The following is a 25,611-nucleotide window of genomic DNA, read 5'->3' on the forward strand; positions in this document are numbered from 1 at the left end:
ATCTGTATTTTGAGTATACGAAATATGGTTTTAGTAAACCAAGCTAATCAATAGCAAGAGCAACAATCTTTTAAGAACCTATAGAAGGAAGTTATCATATATACATCAGCCCCTTAGAATTTGGCTGGTATTAATCCAACTTCCCATAGTTTCTGTTTCAGCAAAACTCAGGACAAGGTCCTAGAAGACATCTCCAATGCCAGTTTGCTGCTTCCATGCGGTTCTAAGGTTATCTCCATCCTGTCATCCTCAAAGCCAGGAGAATGTGAATTTTCCATTAGGATGAGTAGAAATAAATGTCTAATCCTGACCTCGTGAAGGGAAATTGACTATAATGTGCTAGAGGATTTTGAAGAGGAAATGTACTCTCAGGGTAAAAAATACCAGTAATGTCAATTTACGAAACTGAGTGGGTTTCAGTTCAATGTATCTTAGGTATCACTTCTCTCTGATAAAACTAAACATTCAGAAATATTTCAAATACACATAACCTTTTAAACTCTCTATATTTAACAGCCCTCTGTCATTTATAATATTCTCTGTGCTTTGGCTTTTTTGACTGTTTTGTGACTTGCCAGCTCTCATTGGCATTGTCTTCTGATAGAATAAGCTACACTTTTGTTAATAACTTCATGTTTCTATTAGTCCCACTAAAACCCTAAGTCTGAGAACCTTGGCATGTGCAGTCAATAGAAAATGTGTCTCAGACACTCTAGAATTAACCATTTAATTAACATAGCTAATCCAATATAACCTAGTTTATATACTTACCATTGAGAGTGCTTCTATCAATTAAATTAGTATCAACTGGCCAATAACCTCCATCTCCATGACGACCTATTTATTGAGAAAACGGATCAGAATGTTAATGGATATAGAGCATGAAAGCACAAAGGAAACAAAACAGGCTGATGGAAATAATAAATATTTAAAAATACACAAACAGTTGAACAGGATTATTTTGACCACCTCAAAGAAAGCCAGAAACTGCTAATACCATTATACCTTATGAGAAAATATTATTTTCTATGTGTGAGAAAAAAAAAATGAACTATTAAACAAGCTAAATTCAATTTCTGTTTGAAAGACTGCCACCACCCCAAAAATATTCTTGTTAAAATGTTGCCAAAAGGTACAACAGCGGAACTAGTCTGAATGTTGCTTTCCTGAATATCTTGGGACAGAGAAGGTGCGTGCTGGTCATGGCTCCTAGAAAGGCAAAACCAATCTCTCTTTTGCTGCAACAGGCTCTGCCTACACTGTTGACCGTGGGCAAGTCACTTAATTTCTCTGAGCCTATAAAATCAGGTCTAAAGTCTTCAGTTTTTCACGGCTCAAACCCAGTCAGCTCCACATGGGACTCAGTTCATGGTTTTATCCAACTAGCTTAGCTGATAAAAGTCCAGAACTCAAGGCCTGTTTGCTGTTTGTCATTTATAGGAAAGAAACCCATGTTTTCTGACAAGTTAAGCTGTTTTCCTGTTTTGCTGTGTTTGTCTTCATTTTTTGTTGTGTCTTGCATCTTGTCTTCATTCTTTGAAACCACTGAGGCCATTCACGTTTCTTCCCTCCTGTCTTGCAGCTCTGGACCCCAGCGGGAAGGTAAGCACTCTTGTGTCTTCAGGAGGGAACTCTGGTTTGTATCCTTTCTCTCAACTCTGCAGGGAGCATTTACCCAAGATAAAAAAGCCTCCTTTACCACTGACCATGGAAAGATGTGACAGAAGTAGCCCCTGTCAAGGAAGGAGCCACCTGTGCCAAAGTAACTGTCCTCTGTTGCTTGAACTTGTCATTAAGTGTGGATGCCCCCAACAACCTGCCTAGTAGTAGCTTTACATAGGAACCAGAAATCCCAGCATTCCCGGGCAGGAGTGGCTGGTTTGCTGCTATAGCTGGAGGAATGTCCAGGATTCCTAGGTTGAATGTACAGTTCCAGGGTCTCTTTGAAAAAAACGTGGCTATCTTGCACTTGGCAGATGCTGAGTTCACTGCATGGGCTCTTCCCTATGGGTCCTCACTCTCAATATCAATGATGTATCTCAGGGCCCACCATTAGAAGGTTCTATCTTCCTCTCATTACTCAGTGACCACTCACATATATGTGGAGGATTCATATCCAGAGAGACAACAGCAGCTTTTTGCCCTTTCCTCTAGAAATGTCCAGCTGTCCTTTAAGATTATCAGGTCTTAACCAGATTTCTTGTCATCCAGTGCTGCACTTGAACCTTAATTCTATCAGAGAGGAGAAAGCAAACACCCTTCATCTATCACATCGCCAGTCTACAAAAGTTCTGTCTTAATTCAGTGACATAAATCTTGTAAACATTCACAATTTTAAAATTCTTTCGATATCAAGTCAGAGCTGAAGTTAGGATGTCAAGCTTCCAACAGTTATGCATAAATTAATGCAATCACCGCAGATTCTGTTTTTAGCATAAATTGGTACATTTAAAGTCTGCTGGCCAATGACTGTGGGTATATAAAGAGGTGGAAATTAAGATGGGTGGGGGGGTAGGGGTGGTGAGAGAAGCAATTGAAACAAGCACCAGTTGTGAACATTTTGGTGGGTTAACTAAAATTTGGACAAGCCTAACCCTTTTTTCAAATACCTTACTAGTGTGACTCAGACACATTTGGAGTTTCAATGAGCAGAGGATAAGCTTTGCCCATGGGACATTGTAAGATCAATGTTGGAAGAAATGAAGTGAGACAGGAGTTCTGTATAAATATTAAGACGACTTTTCTTATATCTGAAAGCGACTAGATTGCAAAGCAGTCAGGCAAAAGAGATGCTAACAGCCCCATCACTTAGGTCAGTAAAGCAATAAATGATTCCTGTGGGAAGTAATCTGGTATTGGCTGGAAATTGGGTATATAGCCTGTGGAGGACTTTCCTTTTCCTCTAGCATCCTGACAAATGTCTTTTTAATGAAGTTTCTCCCTCTTCCAGCTAGTTTGTGGGAAGATGCAAAAACAAGCCCACAAGCACATCCATATATTACTTTGGCATAAAGCTCTATGGATGTAGCATCCCTCAGATTTAGCAAGGTTATTAATTACATTGTGAATTTCAATATGCAGAAGAATATCAGATGTCATGTGGTTAGAGTTTTGGGTAAGATAAAGGAACTCTAAAAATGCTTTTTAAAGAAGAGAGGGCAGCTCAAATCTTGAGAATTCAACTCACGAAATCTAGTATATTGAAACTGGTTAACTTTTCATTGGCTCTAACTAGATTAATACCACAAAAGAAAATTAAGTAACTCATAACATGCCTAATAGAAAGTACTTTAAAGAAACTTGATATCATCAACAAGCTATATTGAATTTATGGTAATTTAGAGTTCTTGCACTACTTCAGTAATGAAACACAAAATTCATTTCTAAGATATTGATGAGTCTGAGGCCCTCTTCATCTAAAGACGTGAGAATCAAATATTAATTTTTGAGCTATGCTTCTGTTCTCTAAAATGTCATTTGAATTACAGGAAGGCATCCTTTATGGATAAATAATAAATTTAAAAAATAATTCTCCCTCTGCTTTAAGGCAAGAACTACAAAGTATCAAATGAGGAGACCCTGGAGACTAAAGAGGACATTGTTATTGCTTGTCATTTTTAAGCATTGTTAAGGACTTTCTGCTGTAGATAAAGTATTGAATGCATTTAGTTAACTTGGTTAATTTTATAACCACTGATTTAGAGAAAAAGAGGACTAATTAGCCTCTAGTATATGGAAAGTCAGTTAATGAAAAGATATATAAAAGAATCCAGAGGTCTTAATTTTATTAATGGAACGTAAAACTGATAACAATTCATTCCAAAATTTTAGTGCCTACTGTAGGTAAGGTACAGTCCTAGATCCTCAGGGAAGGGGTGGAATAAAAAGATATATCTGATAGTTGAGCAATTACAGATATGCTGGTTCATTGTATCCAGGTATGCAGGCCTACTCATGACTAATAATAGCAAACTGCAGATGGTTTTAAATTTACTCTGGCTTTAAAGACTTAAGAATGAGTTTATCTATTATTATAAAACCACTATTAAGTTTAAATTTTTTACATATCTAGTATTATTAAAAGAAGCGCCTGCAAATAAAAGATAATGTATTATTTTCAGTGTTTTGTTTTATAATTTTATTTATTTATTTTTCATTTTTTTAATTATTGTTGTATTATAGTTGTCTGATTTTCCCTCCATAGCTCTCCCCTGCGCTGCCCCCCTCCCCTCTCTCCCACATCAATTCCCATACCCTGTTGTCCACGTCCTTTAAAACTCCTGAACTTTCTTTATTTTGCATACTGTGCTAGATTGCTAACATTTTTCAAAATAAAAAATTTCAAATAAGTAAATAAATACATGGAAATTTAAATATAACTTTTTTGGAATAAGGTAATAAATTTCAATGTATATAGTTTTCATTTTTAATTCAAATAAAGCCCAGTGTGATTAAAAAAAATTGAAAATAGCTAGTTTCTATTTTATTTTTCATATAAGTACTAGTAATTTTATGATTTTACATGAACATAGTAATCAAAATATACTACCCAAATATAATATTATAATCTGTAGGATATAAAGGAGAATTATTGTGTTACTGTGTATATTTTCTTAATAGAAATGAAAAAATAGAAATATTAAGATAATAAAGAGTAATGAATTTATGTATCACTTAACCAACTAAATAATTGCACTAAAAATCACTTCTTGAAGAAAGTTTTGATAATTAAAGCAAATGTTTTTTCTTTTCCTTAGGTCTTGAAACCAGAAAGAGAAATAAAACAAAAGAAATGAGGACATGGTCTACTTAAAAAAGAGAAAGATGGCAGCTTTTTATATTTACTCAAAATAGTTTTTATAGTTCTAAATTTATTTTATAGCTCTCAGGTAGGCCCAAACTAGAAATTTCAGGTTCTTCCTTCTCTTGATTTGCATTTGTGAGATACTGTAAAGTCATAAAAAGAGTTACTTTTATATTTTATCTAAAGGATGGATCTCATAAGGAGCCTTTCTTTAATCCTTTTTGGAGAAGAGACCTGCACTACCACAGATAAAGACAGTTCCCATGACTTCCCTGCCACTTGCTCTCTGGGCTGAGGAAAACATGGGCACAGGCAATGTCTTCCTTTAAGAAGTGTGCTCATTGTTATATTGCTTGGTGTTTGTATACTGTGTTTACAAAGACTGATGAGTGACTAATGTGAGTTAGAATGCTTCATAATGTGTTCATGTGAACGAATTTCAAGTTATTACTATTATACAATTTATTCTCTATAAGCTTGTCTTACATGTCACTTAAAATAGGTTCTATATTTTTATCATGGTGAGTGTTTTTGTATGTAAAATGAAACAACATTAATGTTGCCATGGAAGCTGTACATTCAGAAGACATAGAAAGATGGAAAATATTTTCATGACAAAAAATTTTTAGCACCTGCCAAAGAGTAATTCAACTGGGATTTCACTTCTAGAATCTGATTTTCCTGAATGTATGTTTATATGTTCAGGGAGGTGTGAATGTAAAATTAATACACAGAGAACACTGGCTAGAGTGAATGTAGTATTTCAAATGTAGTATTCTTTAATCTATCTCTCTAAATGAGATAACAGAGGGCGCCCCAGAATGGCACCCACACGGTCAATCCCAAGAAAAAAACATACGGCCTATAATCTAAGTTCAATGGACAGGTTGGTAACCTAACAAATGATCAATATACTCTTCAAGATTGCAGAGCACTGAGATATCTTCTTGTTTTTAGAATTGGCTTTCTGAAAATAATTTGGGCAATAATGAAGGAAATTGCATTGATTTTATATCTTGTATACCAGTGGATAAAGATAAGCTGTTAATGCCACCTGAATACAGTTTCACTGTCCAATGCACAGATTATAGTGAGATATATTTAAAGCAGATGGTTTTTCAGAGGCAGGAAAATGTGTCTAAGAGATCAATTTATCATGTAGTTGATGATACTGCTGCCTTTGAACAAAGTCATCAGGACATCTAAAAACCTGCAAGGAATATCATAACCCACACCTATAATATTTCAAACATGTAGTTAAAAAATAACTAATAAACTCTTCTCACCCTTTCCTAAGGTTCAACATGTTGTTTTCAAGTTACTGTGAAAAGGCTCTCCAAACTATACTTTTGATTAGATGGTAGTCTGTCCAGATTATTTTGCGATTGTTTCCTGAAAGATCTGTGTCACAATTCAATTCAACAAACACTTATCTGGCATCAATAATATAATTCATTCACAATTAGAAACTGAATGTGCAGGGAAGAAGGAAATGACCACGTAAATCAGGCATGTCATCTGGCTAAGAGTTTGGGAATATAAGTAGCAAACTATAAGCAAAAGACAACATGGCAATGCGTAAGTCAGATGTTAAGGACACATAGAAGAATAAAAGACTGGAAAGATAAGGTAAGGATTTTACCTGGAAAAGAAAGTGTTGCTAAGACTGACAGAATGTGACCCGTTAGTAGAGCACTAAGCTATGAAAATGAAATGTTCCCAGAAGGATCCGTGGATTTTTACGAATGAACTGTGGTACAAATGGAGGGATATTCTGCTCATGAGGTCAGGAGAGGGAAATTGGGATCCGATAGCCAGGGTCTTGATGTCAAAGAACCGACCTCATTCTGGAAGCAACAGTGAATGAAAATTCAGGAGGTAGCGTCCAGGACGGAGAGAAGGGGGCAGAGAGTAAAACTTGGAGCCTCGTGTTTGGCTAATGTCTGCAGCAAGGACGGACATTTAGCCACAGAATGAGTCTTACAAAAAGAACTAATTTCAAAAATATTTTAGAGGGCTTGTTAACAAAAATGTCTATTTTTTAGGCCTTAGAAAGTTAAAATTATACCATGAATTGCATCAATTTTGATGAGTACTGAGTATGTTGTATTCTTCCAAAGTTACCCGTGAGAACATAAAAACTCCTGAGGGGCCGACTGGAGCAGCTCCTTGACTGCTTGCTGGGAACATGGTGAAGTGCCCCAAACACTTTATTAAAAGCATATTCCTCATTTTTCGTCTCTACGTTTCCAGCACTCATAACGTCCAAACTTGCAAAACTTTCAGTCTGAGAAAAGCACAGGCGAGAATAGCTTTTCCGAAGGGGCGGACAAGCACTTGCATAAAAAAGTGAGTTGAAACTACACACAATAATAAGGCAAGAAGAGGTTTTAATTTTTAATTAAACATCTCCCACCAAAAGGTACTAAATATTTCAATTTTTCGAACAGCAGCCTGGCTGCTGTAATCCAAACCCTTCAAAGTTTGGATTACACTAAATTCCTAGTTTGACTCGACTGCCTTGGAAAACCCTCATTTCCCTGAAATGGGAAACAATTGACATTCTTTTCACTCATGAGAGTAAAACTGTGGAAGTGCAAAATGGCAGGTGTAGGGTTAAGTACTCCTCCTGAATATCCTATTGAGGAAGCACAAGGCCTTTAAACGAGGTGAACTGAGGTGAGGCCATTTCCGTTTCACTTCCTAATAACAGAGTGGGAGCCAATTAACTCACCGTCTCAGGTTAGCCCAGAAATGCATCTCAGCCTGATCATCCATATAGTGTCAGAGTTTGGGCAAATTGTAACCTCTCCATTTCTCAATTCCTACGTCTGTAAAGATGGCCTGAGCCTTAAATGTGCTAGAATAGGTACAGTGCGCAGAAGAGAGACACATTGCGGGAATGCTAAAGTATCGCGGGATTGCGGGAATACGGAAATATCACAGGAATGCTGAAATACCGCGGGATTGTGGGACTGCTGAAATACCGCGGGAATGCTGAAATATCGCGGGATTGTGGGAATGCTGAAATACCGCGGGAATGCTAAAAAATATGAAGTGCTACACTATGTGAAGATGCTATGCTTGGGTTTTTTATTCTCATACCAATCCCAAAACTTGATCATCTTAAATCTTGAAGGAAGCCAAAAGGTAATTAGGGCTAAAATCATCATTTACAGTTGAGGATGTGGAGAGAAATCAGTCCATGCCCCAAGTCGCACAGAAGGTCACAGCGGCAGGAAGGAATTAGACATGGAGGCATCGGACCCCATCCCACTGCTCTGGAGTACACACCGTGACGGCTGATGGGAAAATTAGGGCATTGTCAGCCACAGCCATGATTCAGAGCAGAGCACGTCCCTGCGCGGGTGGGAGGGCCGTTGTCAGCAGGCCGCCACCTTCTTGACCTATAAACTGGCCTAGAAATTTCTGCCTCTTTTCCAGGCCCTGTGTTTTAGATCATCTCGCTCAAGCTGTGGAGAATTAAAGAAACCCGAGAGTGCTGAAAGCAAGCATTTTCTCCCTAAGTCACCTCAGCCACGATCCAGGGAGTGCCCTGGAGGCTCCTGCTCTTTTATGGAACCATCATGGCCACAGCTCCTACTCTAACGCCACAGTATTTGCTCATGCGAAGAATTACCGATTTTTACTCATAAACACTTCAAACTGGAGCCCAGTGTTTGGGGGTTAATAGAATATAAGGATGTAAAAACAATCCTTTAAGATTTAAAGTTTGATCTAATAATCATTTTGGAGAATCTGTTACATTTTATCACTATGACTATCCTCATTGCAACCACGAAAAAAAGGATTTTTACAAATGCCTCTGTGAGAAGCTCTAAAAGTTGTAAGCTACTTGTAGGAAAACAAAAAGCCAAATTCGTGATAAGAATATCAGAAGTCTGAAGTGGAAAGGGAGTTGGAGAGAAACCTGTTTGGAATCCAGCTCTGTCCATGACTATATTTTTGTGACCCTGGGCAAAACATCATCTTCTGCTTTCTCACCTGACAACCCGACAAGATTATCAGTGATATAAAAACAGCTTTCCTTTTGAAGGCGGATGTTAGGATCTGAAATGGGTCTTCCCCAACCCCCAAATTCATACGTTAAATTCCTAACACCCGACTGTGTCTGGGGATACAGGCCTTTCGAAGTAATTAAGGTTAAATGAGGTCATAAGGATGGAGCCCTGATCTGAGGAGGCTTGAAAGAGCTGGCGTTGTCTGCCACCTGAGGACACATCAAGGGAGATGTCTGCAGTCCAGGAAGACAGCTCTCACTGCTAGACCTTGATGTAAGACTTGCAGCCTCCAGAACTGTGAGAAAATAAGCTTCTGTTGTTTAATCCACCCAGTCTTTGGTATTTTGTATTTGCTGCCAGAGCTAAGACAGTGGAATCAGAGCCATCCTAGTGTTTTCTGAGATAAAGAACTGTCGGGACTGCCGTGACTTCCCACTAACAAGGCGATTCTATCTAGACTGAAAGCTCTTTGCCCTCGTTCTAGACTATTCACAGACCTGAGAAAAGGAAGGATGGTATTAGGAGAATATCCATACACAGACTTTAGATACAGAAACTTTATAGATATATGTCAAAAATGTGCATATGTTTGTATATGCATATATGTAACATACATGTGATGAATATACCTGGTGGTTAAGAGCAGGATTTGTGAAACATGGTTGTCCCAGTTTGAATCATGGCCTTACTTCTTGCCAGCTGTGTGTTTATAAGCAAGTCACTGATACTCTCTGAGCTTCAGCTTCCTCATTACTAAAATGAAGACAGTGATAGTATCTCTCTAACAGCATCATTATGAGAATTAAATGAGTCAATAAATATTAAGCTCTTAGAACACTGAGTGATAAGAGATTCAAAAGGGTTCATTTTAACACTCGTCGGCAGCTGTCCGTCTCGAGAGACGATGGTGTAGCTTCTTAAGAGTCTATCTGCACCGCCGAGAATGGCTGTGCAGTCCGACTCGGGAGTGACATCGTATCTGTCTCCTCCCGTGTTGAATCGACATCTTGCGATGACGCTGAAGCTACAGAGCCTGGGCAGGGTGATATGGAGGGTCTGCTGTTGCCCATGCAGCAGACCCCCCCCCTCTTCGCAGCTGAAGGGTCCAAGGGAAAGACGGAGTCAATACAGCTTGGCTTCAGGTGCGCCGCAGGAGTTGCCGGTGTTGACTACAACGTCAAACCGCCTTAGGGACTCCAGCTCCGGATTTTCTGTCAGGGTTTACTCCCTTAGCCTTTCCCCTGAAGAGGTATGCCGCAAGGCAGCGGAGGTTTTTTGGAGTCAGAGTTTTCCTTCTCTGATGTACCCTGACTGGAAGATCGAACCAGCGACACTTAGCTCGCAGGCCATGTCCATATAGACACAAACAAATATGGAAAAGAAAAAGACCTAAAGCAGAGCATTTTTATACCCTTTGCATTATGCTTCACATAGCTCATACAATTTCCCTGCCCTACTTGACCCTCCAAAAAATTAAACTGGTTAATCTCTAAAATCTCATAATTACTTTGGTCACATGTGCCTGGAAGAGACCAAAAAAATAATAATTAAGACATGGAACAAGAGATAAGGAGCTACAAAAAGAAGGAATTATAGAGTAGCTTGAGATTAGAAGATTTAGCAAATAAATGCTAGATAGAACCAATTTATAATTGCAGAAAAGGAAAATGAGTTCCATGCAAAGTCTATCATTTTAATGCAATTACTATTATCACACAGAAGAAAATATTTCCCCCAAATCCACAACTGATTCAAATATAACTGACTTTTTCTCTTTACATTAATGTTCTTCAGGGCAGATTTTAGAATACAAGAAAAAGTCATTTTGACAAGAGCCTACAAAGAAAGATACTTTTTGAAAACAATCCAAACTTTTCTCATTTTCTCTCATATAAGATAAAGTCTATTTAGGGTTCATCTTTGCAGAGTTAACTTTGACTCAGGGTGCTAAATTTTTGCTCAGAGGGAATTTTATCTCACAAAAATTCAGCACCTGTCATAAATATAACAAAAAGTGGGATCATTTAGCTGTGGGAAGGAGTCCAGTAAAGCATATTCAACTGATTTGCTATGTGCTTGGAGTGGAAGCCTTCAGGACAATTTTTCCTACTATTTTCATCAATTTTGGGTCTTTAGTTTTGGCAATTTTTCATGTTCTTGGTCATCAACCCTGAAGACTGATTTTGTTTAGGAATAGTTTCTGATGACCAGCAAATTGTATATGCTTTCTTTGTAACAATGTAGAGATATTACTTATAACCACTAAATTATATATATTATCAGTCCCTCTTAATTTTACAAGTGATTTGAGTTTTGTGGGAAATTGAGACCCTATCAATATCAACTGTATTCCAGCTGTGATTGAATAAGGTACCATGTAATACGATATATGACAGAATCTTTTTAAGTAATGTTAGGTGAAGAAAAAGAACAACTGCTCAATTATATTAACAGACTCAGTCACTCGCAATAATTCTTGGGAATTCCTTTTGTTCCTGGTAGTTGGTCTGATTTCACTGCTGATGTGAAAATCCAAGTAAAACCCATGGAGAGCATGTCATAGAGCAACTGGGGAATAATTTATTCTCTTTCCTTAAATAAAAGGGTCAATTTACAAAATATATATTGGAAGAATATGTAATATTTAAAAAACAGTTAATGCAAAGAAAATAACAGCAAAAAACAATGAAAATAAATCCAGAGATAACTAGAAATCCATTTCGAGAAGTTTGAGTACTTTATCACCCAAGTAGCCAATAATGTAAGATTTCATCTAGTGGAATTACTTAAAAACATTTTTTTGTGTTCTCTCTCTCTCTCTCTCTCCACACACACACACACACACACACACATATATATACTCAATCTTGTATCTTTTCAAGATTAAACATTTTTTTAATTCACCAGACATAATCTAATCTTCTCTAGCCTAATCACTATATATCTATTTCATAAATATAATTTCAAAAATTAGGAGTTATATGCCTGTGGAAGTTTCAAATTCATTTAAGTTAAAAAAGCTATGAGAGGTTGTTTTAATTATTTTATAAACTAAATAATAAAACTACTTCTGTTAATTAATGACTCCAGCTTTGGATATGGCCAACACTAATAATTAATTTACCTAAGTAAATATATGCTAACTGATCATTACTCATCATTAACAGTTTTAAAAATATTACTAGTTAGCAGATTTGATCTTATGAAAATATTTTAAGTGGCTGCAAACAGGAGCAGCTAGGTGACTAATGAAAATGCTAACCCTGGGGAGACATTTATGTGCATTGCATTGTTTCATTACTCCCTGTATGAAACCCTAGCTCTGTTCTCCTAAGCAGAGGCATGGTGTAAAGACCCAGTGATAAACCTGAACACAGGCTCATTAACTAAAATATCCCTCATATAGGAAACCTGTTGTTAGTGAGCCTTGCTAACCACAGTTGCTTAATAGTTGTCAAAAGTTAAAAGGTATTCTTGTTAAAAGAACGTTTCCCCCCAGTTTACAACATGGCACCTCATCAGACATGATGCTTGCAAGTAGTTTGTGCTGACAGTGCACGTCCAAAGCAAAAGACAAACTACACAAGCTCTAGACTCTGAACTAAAAAATAGCAAAACTAGTATGAGCATTTCCAAACTCTCCCTTCTTTCAAAAATATAACACCCCCCCCAAATAAAACTCATAAGCTATTCTTTTCCCTTCTAGCATTCTACTAATCATCCTTCTGCCAAAATAATGGAGTTCTAATTTTTCACTCTACAAATCCCAGTAATAGAAAATGCATATCTGCCTGTGAATTGGTGGATAACTCTTATTTATCCCAATTTTTCTTTGTGTAAAACCATCCCTGTTTCTCAATGTAAATCAGCTTTTAGCAAAAGAATGGAAAGAGGATAAAATACTCCATGTCAATCCAGTGCCCGATTCAAGAAATGAAAGCTCTCTGGTTTCAAAATGAGCAATAGCAATGCCCTAAAAAGTTGACCTGTATTTTTATTTATTAAAAGAACCTCATTGCAGAGGAAAAACCCACATGATTTATGGGCTTTCTCTGTAGAGCTACAGAACTTTAATCCACAGCTCATGAAAGGGTGCAAGAGCAGCTTGAAAATTATGCTGAGCTTAATTATACTTAATGTGAATTATTCAGAAGTGCACACGGAGACTAAAAATTTATTTCATACAAAGAAGCTTGACATTTTAATTGGTCCTTCAGAATAGAGACAAAACAATTTCCTCCCAAGAAAATTTACATCTCCCCTATCAGAGCCTCAGCCCCATCCAAGCAGAACTTCATTAACAAGATTAATTAATGCACCAGTCTGCTTCATGAGGTGTATGGCCCAGGTGAAAAGAGGAATACAGATTAATGACTGACATTTCTAACAGACAGGATTGATTAAAGTAGGGGAAAAAAGACACATTGAGCCACCATACCTTGGTCATTAGCCATTTTGTCAGGGTGTTCCACTGTGGGGAAAAAAGAAACATTATTAGATTTTGACAGTTCCCAGCAAGAAAACAGATATTTCAAATCAACAGTTTTTAGTTAGAAAGTTACCATATCAAGGCTGATGCCCTATTGAAATATAATTGATAAGGAATTACTTTAATCTAATTATTTCTACTAAGTAATTAGAGGAGAAAGTTGTAAATGCTTTTTGTTGTATAAATGTGTTCTTAAAAATATGTTATTTTTTCACATTCCTCTAAACATAAACTCAGAATGATCATCATCCAAGTTTAATAAAAATACAATAATAGTAAAAATGCATGTAATTACCCAGTGATTATCAATGTTTTAAATAAGTTTAAAAAACTATTTGCTCATATTCATTTTTTTATAGAAAAAAAGAGAACTTTACCAATTCTCACATGACTAGGGTAAAATAATAATAGAATATCATTAATATGGTTTAATTTTAATAGTTTAATACATTTTTAGACCTTGTGAAGAAGTCTTGAGTTGTTCACTTCAGTTGAGTTATGAGTAATGTTCTTGAAAATGACTTTCCTCCCTTTATTGGTTTATTTTTTATTTTATTGAGACAATATTGGCTAATAATATTATAAAAGTTGCAGCTATACATTATTATTAGATATGTATATATCTATACTGTGGTTTACTCCCACCGAAAGTTAGTGTCCATCCATCACCATGTATTTGACCCCCTTATCCTAGAGTTCGCCCTCTCCCATCCCTTCTGGTAACCACCAGTCTGTGTTCTGTATTTATGAGTTGTTTTTGTTTTAAATTTAAAAACACCTCTAACCATTTTTTAAAATGATTTTATTTTCTGTTAACCAAATATAACTATATAGGAGATAAATTTCTAGTATCATTGCTTTTCTAGAAATTGTGATATGACATTTTGACTAAGGCAGATCTTTGTAAGTCTCCATCTATTAGAATTATTTCACCTATCCTTGGTTTTCTTTGAGCTTCAAGCCTTGAGGGTGTATTTAACTCATTTAATTGCAGTAAAGCTTGACACACAGGCTCCTATACTTGCTGGTTTGCTTCTTATATATGCCTCAGTTAAATTCACACAGGGAAAAATGTAACAGCATTCCCATGAGCAGCAACCTACAACCTAGTCAGTTCTCTCCTTATGTGGGGCAGTTTTATAGCAAATCCATCGTCATTGTTTGAAAAATAACTTAAAGTCTTACAGGTGGTGGTCCTTCTTTTCTAAATTAAGGAACACAGATCATTGTCCAAAAGAATGCATAAATCTAAATACTTCAACAATCATGCTGTTAACAAAAGCTTCTTTAAGATGGACAGGGTTCATTAATGTCACATCATAGACGAATGAATTTCTAAACCAGAGATCATTCACAATTTCTTTTATCTTAAAATACTATGGAAAGATCTTTTATGAAAAGGGTAAACTACAAAGTATATCTTAATAAAAAGTAGACTACAAATTTTGAATGAGCCTTTGGAAAATGGTACATACAAGAGTGCTTATTACATTAAGATTTTATGAGCTTCATATGAATTTTATAAACATCTTTGTATCTCCCCAAGATTAAACATTTTTAAATTCACCAGGCCATCTAGTCTAGTCTTCTCTAATCATCACTATAATTTAATTTTGTCTTGATTTTTCTCTCCCTTTTCTCATTGAAGACTAAAGGCTCCTCAAAATGCATTTTATTATAGTATTCGGTGGTGTTGATAAAATGTGCTTTTGATAGGCAACTGAATTAACTGTACTTTATAGACAGGGATAGAATCTTAATGTAGCTTTTAAGGAGAGACACTATGTTGCAGGAAATGCCATACCCATTTTCCAGTAGGAATGAAAAGGATATGTCAGGACCAAATGTGACCACACAATCCAGGGAAGGTAAAGGTCCGGTAGCCAGAATAGATACTCTTGAGAAACTACCATAATCAGTATCACATATTTAGTGGAGAAGTGTTTGGAATTATATATATGTATACACAAAAGAAAAACACAATCTCATTTTCATGTGTTTTTTTTCTCCCTTTATCTTTAATTATACACATACATTGTAGTCTAAGCAATTTTTGGCAAGTGACAAATAAACATATTTTATTGTGGATAATCTGATCTGCATTCTTTTTTCTAGATTTGTTTAATTATTAGCAAACCTGGTGTGAATATAACTTGAGAGACTTTGAATGCCTCAAGATTATCTATTAAAGAGTATTGCCTAACAAGGACCAAATATATTCTAATAGTTACTTTTTATTACAGGAAAATAATGGCTTAGAAGTATAATTTGTACTTTGACTTTTTAATGGTCTCTGTCATTTGTCAAGAAAATCATGTATTTTGTCACAGAATACTTTGAAGACTCAAGCTTTTTTGTGTTCTGATACAAAGCTCAGTTCTGTATTTTGGATGGGAGGAATGCCCATTTCAGAATGATGTTTAAGGATGCCCAGGGACTGCACCTTACTCTCCTGCCCTTTGACTGCGGAAGATGGCTTCATTGCATGTAGGAGATGATGTTATCCCTCCACAGACATCCTCATGGGTCCACTGCATCCTTCTTCCCTAGTACTTCACAGGCCAATATGAAGAAGCACCCCATGTGACAGGCAGAGATAAATATGCCTTTTATTCATCTTCGAAGGGATCAACAGCCTGCAGCTATTGTAATGGGAAGGATTTGGGGAAGGGAGGTGGCTATTTGCAGAAGCCTATGGGGTCAGAGAATCAAGTTTAAGAGTCTTTTAATTAACATTTCAGGGAAAGAGTCAGATACATCTCCTATACCATGTACATAAGATATAATAACTTAATCTATTTTTAATTATAAATGTCCTTTTTAATTAACCAGTGATTACTGATTGAGTTTCCTGTACCTCTCTGGTCTTTCACAGACAAAGCGTATATCCTTGCAAAGACTGGATATGAAAGAATGAAGCCTGTGGACACCTGCCTGGGGGGCATGATTATAATGAAGCACTTGCTTGTTACCCAGGAGACTATTGGGGATTTTCTCAGCTTCAGGACCAAAGGTAAACCTTTCTTTCTCTGCCAAAGTTATACTCTGATGAACAGTGGCCTTATGTTTGGAAGCAGCTTTGGAAAATGAAAATCTTAAATCAGAGAGCAATAGCATGATTTTATGTCTTTAGTGTGGGTTTGGATCATCATGGCTTCAAATCTCTTATGATGAGTAATTTATTTACCTTAGAATATCTGTCATTGTAAGTGACATGTAAGATGCATGCATGTACAATATCAATTATTGATAAATATGGGCAATATAAATGTTTCTAAATAATTTTAAATGTACTCAAAACATCTACAACGTAGCCTACTATATATGACCAAGATTTGTTTTAAAATTTTAATTGGCTATTAATGAAGCATGACATACTTAGGGTAGACAATATTAAACACTTCAATCAGGATATTAGAAATGATTTTTTATACCCTCTATTATGTCTTATTATGACTTATAACAAGTTCCCGACTTTGTTCTTAATTCTGAATATCATTTAACAGATGAATTTAGGGCACTCAGGGTAAACAGTACCAAATAAGATATGGAGTTCATTAAACAATTCACAGGATGATTACCAGTGAGGGCCTGTAAATCCTGTGATAGCTCATCATTCTGCTGCTTAATACATTTGGATGCCTTAAGTCATTTTTAAACCCTCCCTGAGACCTCCAGTTGGCACATGTTTTGAGCATGAAATTAATTTGGCACTTGTCTGTAGATAAAGACGAAGCATTTGTGAAACATTATCTAGTTACATTTCATGCTCCCACAAAATGAATTACCAGTTTCCTTTTGATTGCTCATTTGGAGTGAAATCTGATTTAGACACGAAGTCCTAAAAACCTGGATAGACAAAGAGTAGTTCATTTCCTCCTGTCTCCCTCCCAGCATCTACTCTGTTGTTAAGCACTGTCATGCAGGCTTAGGCTGAATGCTTGTTTGTGTGTTTCTGGCAAACTTACAGATTAGCTTTTACCAAATCCAGCTTGTGAATGGCTCACTCACCAGAATTCAAAAGTCCACTATTTATTAGTCTGCCCTTCCTAGGAGAATTGAGAAAATAGGCTAAATAATTACTCTAAAACCCTTCTTTAGTATGTCAAACAACTGGGTGAAAACGTGAGACACGTGTTTTTAATTTTTCAGTTGTTTGCCATCATGTACAAGAGGGGGCTCTCTAAAAAAGGAATTTACTTATTAAAAATTGTGTACTTATTCTTATATGTTTAAACTTCAGTCACCTTCAAAGTAGTATCCATTTGATGCAATACATGTATCAAGACACTTGTTCCACTGTTCAAAACAGTTTTGGAACTTGTTGATTTTGATGCCTTTAGTGTTTCTGCTGTTTTTTGTTTCACTTCTTCCACACCAGCAAAACATTTCCCTCTGAGGAATTTGTTCATTCAGAGAAACCAAAAAACAGTAGCTCTGGGCCAGATCAGGTGAATAGGCAGAGTGGGGCATGAGGATCATGCTGTTTTTGGTCAAAAACTACTGAACACTCAGTGCAGTGCAGGCAGGTGTGCTCGTAAATCACCCACCATGAAATGGGCAAGTGCGTTGAAAAGGGGTCTTCAAAAAAAATTCACTGAAGCTGAACGCAGCCTCTCACAACAATGCCAGATGGTACACTGACACAGATGGGTTACTAGAACACTCACCTAGTGGGGGAAGCCTGTATTACAAGGGGCCCATCCTTCAGAGATAATTCTTGGATTTTTGGGGACCCCTCTCATATTATCAAGTTTTCAGCAAAACATAAAGGCATAATGTAGTCACAGATTTAAAAGTCAAGAATCTTTCCTCAGAACAAGACACATCATGCCTTAAATACCTATCTTTAAATATCAGTTATGCAACATTTGGATTATTTTTATTATTTTTCATGCTGAATAATAGAGGTTCTTGAAACCATTTGTCTTTCAGAAAAATAATATTCTGCTTTAAAATTTAAAAAAGTACATGAAAATTATTTTGGTTTCTATTCCTGGGCTTTAGTATTTTTCTGTTTGAGTATATAACTATCTTTAAATTGAGTGCTGATTTTTATTCTTGTAAGCACATGGGTTTTCTTCCAATCATGCTGCAAATTTATTTTCATGGCTGCTGACCTTAGTCCTTAAAATAAACAAATTCATTTTGTTTGAGGTTTTCTGTCTTGTCATATCAAAATAACCTTTTAATATATAAGGACAATAGTTCCTGAAATGAAATATTTGAAATTGGCAAGAGAATGCCATTCACATAATTCAATGTTTTTTAAATTTTTGTTTCCTTACATAAAATGGCTAAAGGGTTTCATTATATATTGAATGGAACCAATACACACAAAATCAATACAGAATTCCAAAAGGATTATAAATGAAAGAAAGTCAAGTTAAAATGTCTGTTTCCTGCTGAAGGCAGAAAGTGTAGTGATACAATAGATCTTTCTTTGACATACTGACTCTCAGAGTTAAAGGATACATTTAATTAATCATTATTTCTTATCTTTTCCTAGTTTTACTGAAAAATAACTGACATATATCACTGTATAAATTTAAGGTGCATAGCATGAGGATCTGATATACATACATAGTGAAATGATTGCCGTAACATGTTTAATTAACATAAGTCATCTCATGCAGATAAAAATAAAAATAAATGAAAAATATTCCCCTTGTGATAAGAACTCTTAGGGTCTACTCTCTTAACAAAATCCCTATGTATTATACAGCAATGTTAGCTGCAGTCATTATGTCTTCATTACATCCTTAGTATTTATTTTATAACTGGAAGTTTGTACCTTTTGACTACCTTCCTCCAGTTCACCCTCTCCCCAACCCCTGCACCTCATAACCAAACCTGATCTCTTTTTCTATGAGTTTGGTGTGGTTTTGTTTCTTTGTCTGCTTTTCGACTACATGTACAAATGAAATCATAAAGTATTTGTCTTTCTCTGTCTGATTTATTTCACTTAGCATAATGCCTTTGAGATCTATCCATATTGTCACAAATGGTAGGAATCCCTAGTTGTTGTGTTTTTTTTTTTTTTTTTTTTAGTTTAATAATATTTCCTTGTGTATATACACCACAATTTCTTCATCCAATCATCCACTGATGGACATTTAGGTTGTTACCATGTCTTGGCTATTTTAAACAATGCTTTTATGACCATGGGGTATAGAGGACATATTCAGTTAGTGTTTTTATTTATTTGGATACATTCCCAGAAGCAAAATTGCTAGATGGTTCACATAGCAGTTCTATTTTTAATTTTTTGAGGAACCGCCATACTGTTTTCCATCATGGCTGCACCAATCTGCCGTCCCACCAATAATGTACAGGGTTCTCTTTTCTCCACATTCATGCCAGTTGTTATCTCTTATCTTTTTAATTATGGCAATTCTAATAGGCATGAGGTAATAACTCATGGTTTTAATTTGCATTTTCCATTTATTTTGAATGTTCACTGTAGTCATGCTGCCAACAGAAATGGTATAGGGCAATTCCTAACATAGACACCAAAATAATTTTGTAAAGACCCCATAGAAGAGGAAGACAATAATAGAAAATGATTCAAACCTTTCAGAGTCCTGAAGAGGATGGGGTCAGAGAGGGGACCCACTCCTTTTACATTTCGTGCTTGAATTCGAAAGTAATACATAGTGTCAAGGTTGAGATCCATAATTTGATGAGTAAGACGATCACCATTGATTGTTTCCATAATCCAGTCATCAATTGGTATGTTCTTGTCCAAGGTATAAAACAAGATGTAAGCTGCATAAACAGATGAATGCAAACTTGGTCAGTGTCCTGATGTTTTGCTACATTTCTACTTCCAAACATCCATGTTTCCCAAACATAATTTGTCATTATTATTACATATCCACAATCTATAAATTACAGTATTTGGCTTGGCAAGTAATTATTTTTTTCTTATTACAAGGATTAAATAAATAATTGCTTCAGTGAACAGAATCTGAAAATGGAATAAGTTATTAGAAATAAAAATATGTCATATTTGAAAATGAGGTTTCTAATGCCCATAAATTCTGATTATTGGTTTATTCGAATATATAAGCATGATAAAAATGCAAAACATTGATAACAAGTTTGTTTAATTTTTACTGTATTTCAATAATGACAAAAAGGAATGTTTATTTTGGATTATGCTGAAATAATAAAAATATACTGAGAAGTATAAAATAGCTTGCATGTTTAAAGTGTTATAAAAATAAATGATCATATATAACCATTGTATTAAGTGCATGAGGTTGGCAGAGGCACGGTTACTTCCTTTCACAGATGATAAAACTGAAGATGATCCAAGCTAGGTGGTAAAAGCCTAGGATACTATCCTGTACAGTTAGGCTAAAAATTCAACTATTTTTCCTACTCCACCCACACCAGGTAAAAAATAAACATGCTATTTCTGGGTGATTGTAGGTTATCTAGTTAATATCCCAAGTGTGAATAATCTATCAATTTATCATTTACCCAGCATTAGGGGATGTGTCTTGAATACTGTAGGTTACTCAGTGGTGATAGTTTAATATGCACCCAAATAAATCCAGCTACCCCTGTTAATATTCATCTTCTAACATTATGGTTAGCCAATATGTGATCTAGGTTTTATTTAAAAGCATTATTCATAATTTTATACTATCAGATGAAACTGTAAAGGAGCTCATTCTAGGGGTCTTTGCTATATGAATAGAGTGCCAACCTCTATTTCTGTCAAAATTCTGTACTGATATCTGCATCAATGTCCCTAGTTCTATTCTTATACATTGACTATGTCCCTTGTGAATCATATTTTTAAAAACAGTCATCGTTAATACATCTATTCCCTTCTTTTGAGTCCTGCTTGTCCTATTTGTACTAGGGACTCACACATTTAGATCATTCAATGGTTATGTTACAGGGTTCTGTGCCTCAGATTCAGTTCCCTCCCAAAATAAACAGGCATACTACCTGTATGATCCAGGAAGACTGTAGTGAGGTCTCCCTATGATGCATATTCCCACCTACCTTGCTCTTTGATTTTAATCTTCACTCAAGGATATGTTTATTGATTAATGAGAGAGAGGAGGGGGAGAGAGGAGAGAAACATTGACCAGTTGCTTCCTGTATGCATCCCGAAAGAAAGGTGGAATGAACCCAGAACCCAGGTATGTGCCCTGACTGGGAATCGAACTGGCAACCTTTTGATGTATGGGATGACATCCAAACAACTGAGCCATGGGGCCAGAGATCCACCTACTTCTTATTGTTCACTCTTCCCATCCAAATCCTACTCAACGACCAAGGTCTAGTTCAAGCTACATCTAATGTATAAAACCTTTCTCTATAGTGAGAATTAATTTCTGTAGATTTTATAATACACTTCAATAAAGTATAAGGACATTTATATAATTTTTAATCTTTTGTCACTTAATGCCACAGTGATTTATAGAATTCTGCTTGGGTTTGGAGGATGTGGTTTAGACAATAAACTGGATCTTTCTCCCTTGTGATTTTGTTGCAACTCAAAAATCCAGCAGTCCATTTCTCTTAAATTCGGATCAATGATGAAAACCTGTATCTCCTTTGCTTTAGCTTTCATCTTTCCCCAAGTTTGGTGTTTCCCAAATCTGCCTAATTAGGAGAATTATCTGGTGACTGGGTACAAGTTACAAAACATAGACCCCAAGAAATGGCATTTTGATTTAATAAGTGTGGCAGACAGTCTTTGATAGCCCTAAATTAACCCCATCCCCTGGAGGTCACATTTTTATATAATCCTTTCTGTCTGTTTGTAGGCAGGATTTAAGTCTTGCTTTTTTTAAAAAAAATATTTTATTGATTATGCTCTTACAGTTGTCCTGATTCCTCCACCTTTGTCCCCCTCCACCCAGCCCCTCTCCATCCCTCAGGCAACCCCCCCACCATTGTTCATATCCATGGGTTATGCATATAAATTCTTTGGCTATTCCATTTTCTATACATTACTTTACATCCCCTTGGCTATTCTGTCACTACCTATTTGTACTTCTTAATCCCGTCACCTCTTCACCCATTCTCCCACACTCTCCTCCTCTCTGGCAATCATCAAAATGCTCTCCGTATCCATGATTCTTTCTTAGTTTTATTGCTTAGTTTTATTTTTAAGATTCAGTTGTTGATAGATATGTATTTTTTGCCCTTTTATTGTTCATAGCTTTGATCTTCTTGTTTTTCTTAAAGAAGTCCCTTTAACATTTCATATAATAATGGTTTGGTGATTATGAACTCCTTTATTTTTTTTTCTTGTCTTGGAAGCTCTTTATCTGTCCTTCGATTCTAAGTGATAGATTTGCTGGGTAGAGCAATCTTGGCTGTAGGTCCCTGCTCTTCATGATTTTGAATATTTCTTGCCAATCCCTTCTAGCTTGCAAAATTTCTTTTGAGAAGTCAGCTGACAGTCTTATGGGAGCTCCCCTGTAGGTGACTCTCTTCTTTTCTCTTGCTGCTTTTAAGATTCTCTCTTTATCTTTAACCTTTGGCATTTTAATTATGATGTGTTTTGTGTGGTTTTCTTTGGGTCTAGCTTGTTTGGGACCTTCTGTGCTTCTTGGACTTGCATGTCTATTTCCTTCACCAAATTAGGGATGTTTTCTTTCATTATTTTTTCATATAGATTTCCAATTTCTTGCTCTTTCTTTTCTCCTTCTGGTGCTCCTATGATGTGAATGTTGGATCTCTTGAAATTGTCCCAGAGGCTGCTTATACTATCCTCATTTTTTAAAACATTTTTTTCTTCTTGTTGATCTGATTGACTATTTTTTGCTTTCTTATGTTTCAAATCATTGATTCGATTCTCAGCTTCATCCACTCTACTGTTGTTTCCCTGTAAATTGTTCTTTATTTCAATTACTGTAGCTTTCATTTCTGACTGGATCTTTATTATGTTGTTGAGGTCCTCACCAACTTCCTTCAGCATCCTTTTAATCAGTGTTTTGAATTCTGCATCTGATAGATTGCTTATATCCATGTTTGTTTAGCTCTTTTTCTGGAGCTTTGATTTGTTCTTTCATTTGGGTCACGTTTTTCTCCTTATTTTGGCAGCCTCCTTGTGCTTGATTCTATGTATTAGGCCAAGCTGCTATGACTGCCTGTCTTGGTAGTGTGTCCTAATATAGTAGGTGTTCTGTAGGGTCCAGTGGCACAGCCTCCCTTATCATTCAAGCTGGGTACTCAAGGTGCGCCCTTTGTGGGGGCTGCATGCATCTTTCTCTCGTAGTTGAGCCTTGGTTGCTGTTAGCAGATAAATGGGATGGATTTACCCAATCCAATTAGCTACATCCATTGGCTGTGACCACTTACCACCAACCTTCACTTTCCACAGAGAATCAGCTATGCCAGGGTAGAGTGGTGGTGCTCTAACATGATCTGTAGCTGCCTGCTGGGTGTGCAGGCTCTAGGATTTCCCAGCTAGTGCAGGCCAAGGTCAGCCTTCACCTGTATTCTGCCCATGGCCACCCTGCATGTGTTATAAATCAGTCTGAGATGTCTGCTACTGGTGCTGGGCTTAGAGATTCTGAGGTGAAGCCAAACTGAATCTATGCTGGCTGCTGCTAGTGCCTGGCCTGGGGTTCACTGAGGCCATCTGTTACTTGTTTGAGAGCATTTAGGAAGTTGTGAAGCATGAACCAAGATCAGCCATTCATATTGCAAAGGAGCTTGGGTGGGCCCATAATTTGGGTGGGATGGAGTCTCTGGGGATTTCCAAGGCAGGTCATATGATGTTAGCCAGGTTGATGGAGTCTCAAATATGGCACCAGCTTGCCAGCTCTTTGGGGGAAGGGTTTAGAAAAGGGACAATGACCTCTGCTTACCTTGATGCCAGGCACCTCAGTTTTTCCCCATATGACACTGTTACCTCTGAAGCTGCTACCCTGTTCCTGGATCTCAGATGGAGTAAGTCTGAGTAGGTGATTCTATGTGTGGGTTCTTTAAGAAGAACTACTTGGGGTTCCAGCAGTTTCTCCCACCAACTTCATCCTCACTGGTTTTTGCAGCCAGAAGTTGCAGGGACTTATCTTCCTGGCACTGGAACCCTGGGCTGGGGGGCCTGGTATAGAGCTGGTACTCTTTACTCCTGAGATATTCCTCCTGAGTTTTTATCCACCACACGTGGGTGAGGGACCAGCCATCCCCATGTCTGTGCCTCTCCTATCAGTCTGGATGGATGTCATTTCTTTAATTCTGTAGTTGTCAGACTTCCATTCAATTCAATTTATGACTGTTCTAACTAATGGCTGTTCTATATTTTAGTTGTAATTTTGATGTACTTGTTCAAAGAGGTGAGCCGTGTCTGCCTATACTGCCATCTTGACTGAGAATCTCAAGTCTTGCTTTTTTTGAAAAGGACACAGCAAATGTGATGAACTATCACCTCCTTGGTTATGCTGCATAGGATTATAACTTCTGTCTTGCCAGCAGACTCTATAGACTATTGGCTTTGATGAAATAAGCTGCCAGATGGAGAGAACCATATGGCAAAGAAGTGAGGATGGGCTCCAATCAAAAGCCAGTAAGAAACTGAATAATGCCAGCAACTACATAAACTGGGAAGCAAATATTTCCTGAGTCAAGCCTCAGATGAGACATCTGTCTAGTCTAAAAATTTGATTGCTACCTTGTAAGAGACCCTGAAGCAGAGTACTCAGCTAAGCTGTGTCTGTATTCCTGACCAACAGAAACAGTGAGACAGCAAATGTGTATTTTAACAGTTAAGTTTGGGGCGATATTATAGCATAGTAATAGATAATGCAATAGGTTAAATGTAACCCCAGTAATCTGAACCCCAGATGACCTCCGTGTTTAAACAAGGCCAGGAGTCACTGCTTTAGTTGATATGTGGAATCTGTATATATATTTGGCATTTGGTGAGATGTTGATGCTACAGATGTGAATGTCTTAAAGATGTAGAGAGCTCAGAGGAAGATAAAAGGCCAAGATAAGAATTTTGCTAAACATATAAAGGTTGTATTACTGCTCTCTCTGGTTAATATTAACACCAGAAGACTACAGTTCAAAAGGGATTTTGAAGTATCATTGGATTGTTTCCGACCCATGGACATCCATTCATAAATAACTCAGTCCCCATGATCAATATCAATAAAATATAATATTCTTTGATCAGAGCAGTCTCCATTCTTGTCCCCAAATAGAAGACTCTGGGTTTTTTGTTTGTTTGTTTTTTTAGCTTTTATTATGTGCATGTCCTAGCTCTTCAAGAGAATAAAAACATTCCTTTATTTTAGGAGCCATATCTTATATTA

At 36.6% G+C, this 25,611-nt stretch overlaps 1 protein-coding gene across 2 annotated transcripts in view; it reads right to left on the bottom strand.

Annotated features, from left to right (window-relative positions):
- The window catches only part of DCC (DCC netrin 1 receptor), a 1,006,514-nt gene that overhangs the window by 65,968 nt on the left and 914,935 nt on the right, over positions 1–25,611 (bottom strand). For both annotated transcript variants that reach the window (XM_090285089.1, XM_090285088.1), the window contains exons 20-22: positions 19,889–20,083; positions 13,265–13,297; positions 772–837 (exon numbers count right to left, since the gene is read on the bottom strand). In XM_090285089.1, coding sequence (XP_090141215.1) covers positions 772–837; positions 13,265–13,297; positions 19,889–20,083 — 294 coding nt within the window. The remainder of the gene's footprint in view (positions 1–771; positions 838–13,264; positions 13,298–19,888; positions 20,084–25,611) is intronic.

Source organism: Furipterus horrens, unplaced genomic scaffold (assembly GCF_987537825.1).
Source record: "Furipterus horrens unplaced genomic scaffold, mFurHor1.1.pri manual_scaffold_8, whole genome shotgun sequence".
Taxonomy (NCBI): domain Eukaryota; kingdom Metazoa; phylum Chordata; class Mammalia; order Chiroptera; family Furipteridae; genus Furipterus; species Furipterus horrens.